The sequence below is a fragment of the Zeus faber genome (assembly GCF_960531495.2).
Source record: "Zeus faber genome assembly, chromosome: 5".
NCBI classification, from domain to species: domain Eukaryota; kingdom Metazoa; phylum Chordata; class Actinopteri; order Zeiformes; family Zeidae; genus Zeus; species Zeus faber.
Window position 1 is genome coordinate 13,629,632 of NC_137192.1, and position 10,000 is coordinate 13,639,631.

General features: G+C 44.8%; 1 protein-coding gene across 1 annotated transcript in view; it reads left to right on the forward strand.

Annotated features, from left to right (window-relative positions):
- The first annotated feature begins 191 nt into the window (after positions 1-191).
- The window catches only part of abraa (actin binding Rho activating protein a), a 10,538-nt gene continuing 729 nt past the window's right edge, over positions 192-10,000 (forward strand). The window contains exons 1-2 of the mRNA XM_080001451.1: positions 192-1,292; positions 8,504-10,000. The exon at positions 8,504-10,000 is cut by the window's right edge and continues 729 nt beyond it. Of these exons, the coding sequence (XP_079857577.1) occupies positions 651-1,292; positions 8,504-8,941 (1,080 nt within the window). The 5' untranslated portion in view covers positions 192-650 and the 3' untranslated portion in view covers positions 8,942-10,000. The remainder of the gene's footprint in view (positions 1,293-8,503) is intronic.

Sequence of the window (10,000 nt, forward strand, 5' to 3'; positions counted from 1 at the left end):
GTCTGTGTGTGTGTGTGTGTGTGTGTGTGTGTGTGTGTTTGTGTGTGTGTGTGGGGGGGGGTCTTGCAGCAGCAGGAATGTTGATCGCGCTCCTTCCCACCTCACGTGGGACCCTGTGACATCACTTCCCGCTGGACGCTCTCTATTTAAAGCCGGAGGGACCAGGATTACAGCTAACTCCTCCAAGTGTTCACACCCTCCCTGTGGACGACGCACGCCCGCCACCGGATTCACGGAGCAGTCTGTAATACTCCTGCCGGCGGCGCCGGATCAAACTCGGGGTCCACCATTTTATTTTGTTTTTATGCGGGAATTAAAAAAAAAAAAAACCACAGTGTTGAATTAGGATGAAATTCACATTTTTTAAATTTGATTCCTTCCTTTTTATATTTCAAGCTTGATCATTGAACTCGGTTGTTCTGTCTTTCTCTGGAAGAATTTGAGAAATGACCACCTTTTTTCTCTTCTAAGGGACTGTTTCACTTCAAAGCCCTCACAGAAGAAGAAGAACCCTTCAGAAGGAGTTTAACACTCAAGTTGGACTTTCAGCCCAGCCCAAAAACACTACTCTACCCTACAGTGACTCACGACACAGAGGGTAAGGTAACCTCACTTGCTGTGTAGTGCACCCTTCCACCAAAAAAACAACCATGAATGACAGCGGCACTAAGGCAGCTCCTACCCCGCATGCTCGACCCTTCACTCGGGCCGTCAAGAAAATCAAATGCGCCGCCATGGTGGCCAACCTGGCCAAGAGCTGGCAGGGCTGGGCCAACGAGCACACAGACAAGCAGGAGACCCTCCCCTCAGGTTGGATGCCCGACTCCGTGGAGGAAGAGGACAGGAAGGAGCACAGTCAAGCCGCCAAAATCACCGCCATGCCACGGGTGATCACCGTTGACACTAAGGATGATGGCAGCGGCGGCGGGAGCAAGATTCGGACGGGCTCCGTCGCGAAGACCGTCCAGCCCAAGCGCAGCGAATGCGGTGGGAGTGATTTGGTCAACATCATCCGTGGAAAGATGGAGTCGGGGCCCTCCAAGTTTAAGCCGTTTCTGGGCAATGAGTCGCCGACGAGGCGGCGCCAGATGAGGGCGTTGCAGAGCGCAGGAGGGAGTGCAGGTCTACAAGAGAGGAAGATGATGCTTCAGGAGAAGAATCTGGGCTCAAGGAGCAGCAGCCTGGACACAGAGGACAGCGGGCTGGGAGAGGAGGCGGGGCTTAGTGACAACGGCGAATCAAAGAGCGAGTCCAGTGATGTACAGCCAGAGAAAGCAGTCAACAGGCCCAAGGTAACGTGACAGGGTGGTGTCAGAGTGGAAACACTCAAAATACATAAAACTTATTGCTCTGGGTCTCCAGAGTAATGGCAGTTCTTTTTTTCACATATGGAGTAAGTGATAATTTTCTTTTTATTGTACTGTTTATTTTTGGAGACAAAGACAATTTTTCAACAAAATGCACCAGAGTTGGTATTGAGCCGGGTGTGAAAAGAAAACACCCCGTCACAATACATAAACTACAATCCAGAAAAAGTATAATACTAATACAATACACAACAGTGTAAAAGTAGTTGATTTTCCAGATCAAACTAGCCATACAAGGCCCTCTTATGTGGCGATATGATTGTGTTGAGTTAAGCCAGACCTTTAAGTTTGATTTAAAATCTTGGAACACATCTTGGAATATATTTGGAAAGACTTATATATAGCATACACCCCAGAATGTGCTTTCATAAACTTCAAGTTGTTTTTAAACCTGACAATGGAGGACCGTCAGAACTCGAGCTGAAATACTTTGTCGTGAGATTATTCCACCATCAGCACAATGACATTAGTTCTGCCATTGCATAAAACATATGATTGAGTAAGGATAACGTAGAAAAATGCAATCAGTCACACGAGACACATCTGAGGCCTGTGTCATCAATACGCTGCAGGAGTCTAGATGGTTTGACAGGAGATAAACTCAGGCGGAAAAAACAATCCGTGGTGAAAGTTTGAATCAGCACAATTAACCAACAGCAAAAGATGTACAGTATCAGGTTTTTTTTGCTCTGGGGTTCGGTTTGTGTGTTTTCGCACATTTCTGTCCACGTGTCTCCAACCCATTAACGTCAGCTCACCCCTCTGCAGACACTCTAAACCACTTTTAGAAACATTTTGTCCTGCCAAACACTCCTGGCCATCGCCAGCATCAATAAATCCACTTCTGAAAGCAACGCCGACTCGGTTGAAACAGGAAAAACCGCCGTGACCTCATCTCGTAGAGAGAGAACGCGCCAGCCAATGATATCACCGGGAACGGTTAAAGAATATTGGAGTCAGAATCGACTAGAATATAACTGGTTTTCCATAGATGAACTTCAACAGGTTCCATTCTACTTAAGAACCACTGGCTGGTTCTTCATGATCCTCATGAGGTTCTTCGGGATATTGAAATGTTCTTTGTCTTACTGGTGATAACCACACACCACTATGGGTCAAGGATGGGACTAATACTGTATGAGGGTGATCAAACAAGAACACAGTAGAGCCCAACCATAGGAGTAAGAATAAGTGGTTCTTAAAAGAACCTTGTTACGAAAGCTTCTTTCAAGAAGATAAAATGGTTCCTCTATGCCATCACTCCTATCAATAAATCCACTTGTGAAGGAAATGTCAGCTTGAATGAAATAGGAAAGACTCCGGTCAGAAACTACCTGAAAAGTTGATGTTGGCTCTGTTTTCATTGGCTCTGAAAATAATCAAACTAGTTTTCCATTTAGGAAGCTTAATTTGCTTAATAAGTTTGTAAGGACCAAGATCTAGCGTCACATGCAATCTACAACCAAAGGAGCTGTGGAGTCTCCTTCTTCCTGACCACACGCTGGCGGTGATATGTACGTGATTGATGTCGCACCCACAGCTCAATTTACTGTGCTGTGGCAGTGATGGATGTCTTGGCTCCTGAACAAACCACACCTGACCTAAAATAGAGCTCATATTGTCATTTCTCGACCAGTTGGACCTGAGGTTGGAAAACTTCCTGTAAAGAGCGAAAAATAACGATGCTACCTGGAACCAAAAATGTTCCTCGGCAGTAATGCCTTAGAGGAACCATTTTCCGTTTTACAAAGAACCTTTCGGAACGGAGAGTCCTTTGTAAAACTATTTATTTGTACTCCACTGCTTGGGTGATACTGACCATGGTGGTTGTGTGGTTATTATCATCCACCATCCAATAACACAAAGAACATTTCAATGTCCCAAAGAACCTCATCAGAATCAGAATTGGGTTTTTTTTCGCCAGGCACATTTTAGTACACAAGAAATTTCTTCTGGTGAGGTTTATGAAGAACCAGCCAAGAAATGAAGTGGTTCTTAAATAGGTGATGGTGATGGTCCTTCGTAGAACCAACTGTTTAATTTCTCCAGAACTAGATAGCTACTGTTTCCTTGTCCTTAAGTCAAAGGGACTTTCCTGGTGTGCTCAAACACGTAACAGGAACCCGAGAGGAAGAACTGAGTTCAATGTCGTAAAAGCATGAACCTGATCCAGACGCTGCCGTCTGCTGGTGCAATGGAATCACTTGTAAATAAATATAGTCATGACCGGCCGTCCAACCTTCAGGTGGAATAACCAGCTAATTAGAAATAGCTTCAGGCAGATGGACAGACAGGCAGACGGGAGGAATTATTGTGCAAGGAAAAGAGGAAACAGGAAAGCAATAGACAGAGAAGAGATAGAAGATGAAGTCCTCTGTGTGGCTGAAAAGGCGAAGGATTGTGAGAGAGGGAGAAAAAAAACAAATGAAAAAGAGAAAGCGATGAATGAATGAAAACAACAAACATTGGAAAGAGGCAAAGATGGGGGTGAGAAATAGAAAGGACAGAAGACAGAGACAGAAAGAAATAAAAAGAGAAGTGGAATCCTCAGACAGTGAGAGTCATGACAGGATGGCTTGCATTAAGCCAGGATGGAAAGAGGGATAGACTGATGGAAAAGAGGGAACAAGACAGAAATATATTGTACATTATATTAAAAACATGTTTATTGTCAACTCGATCAACTCTATGTTCTTCTTCTGTTTGTCAAATTGTTGGTGCTTTGCCAACAAAGATTCTCTCCTTTATGTATACAATAAAGTAAGTGAACTGAATGAAGGGAGAGAGAGGGAGAGAAGGAGGGGATGGGAGGGAGGGAAAGAGAGGGACGTTCATCAAGGGTGTCGTTATCCTCGGGAATCCGTGGCGTTTGCTCGGCCCCCTGGCAGCGAGGCTCCGCTCGTCACAGAGACGATCCCGGAAGGCTCCGGTGACACGCTGCTGGAGGCTGCCGGAGGCCACAAACATTCCGAGAGGGAGAGAGAGAGAGAGCGTGAGGGGGAGAGAGGTGGGGAAGAGGGTGGAAGGTGAGATGAGGTGAAAGGTGAAAGGTGAGGTTAGAGGAAGCTAGAAATGAAGGAGTGAAGATAGAAATGAAGGACTAGTTCCAAACTAGTCTGGAACTAGTTTGGACCAATTGATTTTGGTTTGATATTGTCTTGTCTGGTTGATATTCTACAGTAAGTCTCCGCTCCAACAATCTGATCTAGTAAAGTAAAGGTAGAGCAAAAAAGAAAAACAGGTAGATTGATAGATAGATAGATAGATAGATAGATAGATAGATAGATAGATAGATAGATAGATAGATAGACAGATAGATAGATAGATAGATAGATAGATAGATAGATAGATAGATATCTCACCTCAAAGCATACCTGCTTTGAGGTGAGATAGATAGATAGATAGATAGATAGAAAGATAGATAGATAGATAGATAGATAGATAGATAGATAGATAGATAGATAGATAGATAGATAGATAGATAGAAAGATAGATAGATAGATAGATAGATAGATAGATAGATAGATAGATAGATAGATAGATAGATAGATAGATAGATAGATAGATAGATAGATAGATAGATAGATAGATAGATAGATAGATGGAAAGATAGATAGATAGATAGATAGAGGGATGTACACTAGAGGTAGAGTAGAAGTAAAGATATTTAATGGTAAGGAAGCGGTAGAGTAGAGATAGGAGGTAGAGTAGAGGTAAATAGTGGGAGAGTAGAGGTAGAGGGAGGTGGCGTAGAGGTTGAGTAGAGGTAGATGGAGTAGAGGTAGGGGGAGGTAGAGTAAAGGTAGAGTAGAGTTAGAGGGAGGTAGAGTAGAGGTAGATGTAGAGTAGAGGTAGAGAAGAGGTAGAAGGAGGTGGAATAGAGGTAGAGGGAGGTAGAGTAGAGGCAATGTAGAGGTAGAGTAGAGGTAGAGAAGAGGTAGAGTAGAGGTAGAGTAGAGGTAGAAGGAGGTGGAATAGAGGTAGAGGGAGGTAGAGTAGAGGCAATGTAGAGGTAGAGTAGAGGTAGAGGGAGGTGTGGTAGAGGAAGATAGAGTAGGGGTAGAGGAATGTAGAGTTGGGAGGGAGTTAGAGCAGAGGCAGAGAAGAGGTAGAGGTAAAGTAGAGGTAGAGTAGGGGTAGAGTAGAGGTAGATGGAGGTAGAGTAGAGGCAGAAGGAGGTGGAATAGAGGTAGAGGGAGGTAGAGTAGAGGTAAAGTAGAGGTAGAGTAGAGGTAGACGGAGGTGCGGTAGAGGTAGAGGGAGGTAGAGTAGAGGTAGAGGGAGGTCAAGTAGAGGTAGATGGAGGTAGAGTAGAGGCAGAAGGAGGTGGAATAGAGGTAGAGGGAGGTAGAGTAGAGTTAGAGCAGGGGTCTCAAACTCAACTTACCCGGGGGCCGCTGAAGGTAGAGATATATATTTGACAGGATATATTTTCCTTCCACTTAGTGACACTCCGGAATCACGTTTCAACCAAGTGACTAACGCGTTGGCTAACTTGTCAACAAACACCACCGGAAGCTGTCACGAGCCTGATCTATGGTAGCCCATAAGTGATAAAAAAATAAATAAAACACCCAGGGCAACGACTCGGCAAAAAGGTGCGTGTGAGACCCCTGAGTTAGAGGGGGGTAGAGTAGAGATAGAGGAAGGTAGAGTAGAGGTAGAGTAGAGGTAGATGGATGTAGAGTAGAGGTAGAGAAGAGGTGGAGTAGAGGTAAAGGGAGGTGGACTAGTGGTAGAGTAGCGGTAGTAGAGTATATTGTCTTAAGTCTCTGGGCTAGAATCCTTTAAATGTGTGATGCTGTCTTCTAAAAATCATTTGAGTCTTTTGCTGTTTCCCTGCCATAAGAGAAAGATTGCCGTAGGAGAAAAGAGAATGGTGGTCGACTGACATAGAAAGAGAATAACGAAAGAGAGAGAATAATGCAAGAAACAAAAACTATTGCAGTGAAAATGATGTCTGGATAATGGTAGTAAAACATGAGAGCTGTCTGAGGCCTGGCCACCCGGCAGCGCCTCATCCATCCAGTCTAGGCCTGAATGTATATTTTCATAAACATATTTTTCACCAAATGACTCGCCATCTGTACTTAAAAAAATGAATAATTCTTATGAATTGGGTATAAAATGCATCATTTCTGTGGGAGTTTCTGTGCTTTAGTTAAAGTTTTGTTACATCTGTGTGTATACACAGATGTTTTTTTGTATTTTCTGTATGCTTGGGTTTGTATAATCTTTTTTGCTTGCATGCAGGTTTGTATCAACCAATGCATGCTTGTTTGTGTGTGTGTGTGTGTGCGTGCGTGCGTGCGTGCGTGCGTGCGTGCGTGCGTGCGTGCGTGCGTGCGTGCGTGCGTGCGTGCGTGCGTGTGTGTGAGGAGGGAGGGTAATTGTTTTTATCCCTATGTAATGAAAAGTTTAACTAGGCAGTGGGTCTATTTAAGATAAGCGTATATTTGAGAGGATCTGCTAAAAGATGAGTGGACATTTCTCATAATTTCTCATTATTATGCAGATCTGGGAAAGGCCACAGCAATCAATATAGAATTATGAGCAGAATTTATAAATGTTATCAGTTTGGGGGCATAATGTAGAATAATCACTGAAAAGGAAGGCGGCTAATCTAAAGCTCATTTTAGGTGAAGATAACAAAACTCTGGTTCATAAATATTCCTCCAGTATGATTATAATTATTTTCTAGCGGCACCCCAAAGTGTCAGCAAAATGTTGAGGTTTTCAATTATATTTTTCAATCTGACAGTGCACTGCTAGTCAGAATGCATCAGTGATCAAACTGGTTGATTGGTTTAAGTGACAAAATCAGTAAAAAAGCTTTATTCTTTTTTTTTTAACAAATCCAAAAATGACTGTGGTCTAATATAATGCAACTTCCTGTGACCTTGTAATGCGACTCAAGATTATGAATAACATTTCAATATAATACTGTTAAAATTCAATTAGCTATATTTTCATTTCTAGTTGCTGATAATATAACTCATTGAACTGCTGCTCAAATATAAAAAGTGACTGGTAGAAAGTTTTATATTGTCAACATGTAGAATTTAGATCCAGTACAGCACTGAAGTACAGTAGTTTTTGTACCATGTCTGGCACTTTGTTGAACCTGCGTAGTTAATTACCCGAACAATTGTTGTCATTCTTTCGATGACCGATGTGACGTCCAGTCTAGTGGCCATTCCCTGATGGCACACTTAATTTTGAGTTAATGACGCTGATGCTGAATGAAGTGATGCTTTTGATACAGCATGTCATGTCCAGTCATGAAAGGTAAATAGGCAGCATTAACACGGCACTTTTCTAGACACTGTGGAGCCTCTAAGACCTATCAGTAGCAGTAAACTAGAAACGAAGGGGGAAATTTATCAAAAAGAACCATCGGTGAACATTGCAATAAGAACTGGGAATAAAGTACAAAATAAAAGACAATAAAGAGTCATCATATATATAGATTTTCATAAATATGGCTTTCCTATTGTGGATTTCCCCACAAGTTCCCTATAGAGTAGAAGTAGAGTAGAGGTGGAGTACAAGGAGGTCGAGTTAGAGGGATGGAGAATAGAGGGAGAGTAGAGTCCATGTAGAATTGAGGTGGATGTAAAGTAGAGGGAGGTAGAGCTGGAGGGTGGTAGAATTGAGCAGAGTGGAGGTAGATGTAGAATGGAAGGAGGTAGAGTAGAGTAGAGGTAGACGTAGAATAGGTGGAGGTAGCGGCAGAACAGGGGTAGATGTCGAGTAGAAGAAGGTAGAGTAGAGGTACTGTAGCTGTAGAGTAGACGGAGTCAGAAGTAGAGTAGAATAGGGATGGATGTAGAGTGGAGGGCGGTAGAGCTAGAGGGTGGTAATATTGAGCAGAGTAGAGGTAGATGTAGAATAGAAGGAGGTAGAGTAGAGTAGAGGTAGATGTAGAATAGAAGGAGGTAGAGTAGAGTAGAGGTAGATGTAGTTATAGAAGGAGGTAGAGTAGATGTGGTAGACTCCCTTTGCCCCCTCTTCTTCCTTTTGCAGTAAATCTGTTATTTTCCAGTTCAGGGATGTAATGTTTGTTTGCGACTATCAGTTCATCATCATATCAACACTGAATGATCCATTCATCAATTCCATTCCTCGACCCCCAGATCAAGATCTCCACGATGGGCGACATCAAGAGCCGCTGGCAGCAGTGGTCGACTCAGCACACCGAGGGCCAGAAGCTCAACCCCTTCAGCGAGGAGTTCGACTACGAGCACGCCATGGCCCAGCGCCTGCACAAGGGCGACGCCGGCTACGGCTGCCCCAAGGAGGGCTCCAAGACGGCGGAGCGGGGCGACCGCGCCCAGCGCCACATCCACCGCGAGATGGAGGAGATGGTGTGGATTATCAAGGACATGGGCTACAAAGACCGGGAGGGCAGGGCCGTCGTCACCTTCGGACGACTGTTCGACCGCTACGTGAAGATCTCCGACAAGGTGGTGGGCATCCTGCTGCGCTGCCGCAAGCACAAGATGGTGGACTTTGAGGGCGAGATGCTCTGGAAGGGACAGGACGACCGCATCGTCATCACGGTCAGAGATTGAGGGCATCCTGCGGCGGTGCTGTGTACGGTAGTAGTCATGGTAGGCGGGTCAGGGTTTAGCTTGAGGTGAAGCGTTAGGGTTAGGTTCGATTGGGGCACAAGACTTCGAGGGCGAGACGCTCAGGAAGGGAGAGTTCGATGTCATCATCCCGGTCCGGGTTTGAGTGTTTCCTGTGTATGATGGCAGTCATGGTAGGAGTACTACAATGTCAGGTTAGGGCGTGTGCGCACACCCACACACATACACACGCACACACACTGGACTCATCAATGTTTCTCATGTAGCTAACAGGTCGACTGGTGTTGAGAAGCTATCTTCAGTATGCTAACTAGCTGCTGGCAAGGGGAGATCCTGGACTGCGGGGAGTAGAGGGGATCGGAATGGGAAATAAATGCCTTTGAAATATGCTGTGAGAATGAAGATAACAAAGATAGCAGAAGTTTCCAGAATGTGGAATATGCATCTGGAAGGATAGAATGTACAGTATGGTGAGTGTCTACACGCACGCGCGCACACGCACGGACGGCCGCCCGCCCGCCCGCCCGCACGCACGCACGCACGCACGCACACACACACACACACACACACACACACACACACACACACACACACACACACACACACACACGTTAAAGTCATTACTGCTTCCCATGTATCAACTGGCTCTTTGGAGATGGGTTTTAGCGTGCCATGTTGACATGCAGAGCTGTGCTATGTAATGGATATCCTGCAGATACATAGTGTCTGGAAATGGAGAAGACACACACACACACACACACACACACACACACACACACACACACACACACACACACACACACACACACACACACACACACACACACACACACACACACACCTCATGTCTCCAGTCGCTTAGCTGACGGATCAAATATTCTACCAAAATACCACCGGGCCACATCCTGGTACCTGGGGAAGATCCCCAGAGGGTCGGCCATGAGAGAAACTACTAATCAGGGACCCCCCTCCCCCCCCGGTCAAATGAATGAATGTCAAGGAGTTTGTTGACTTTGTTCACTATTTGAATGCTCTCCACCA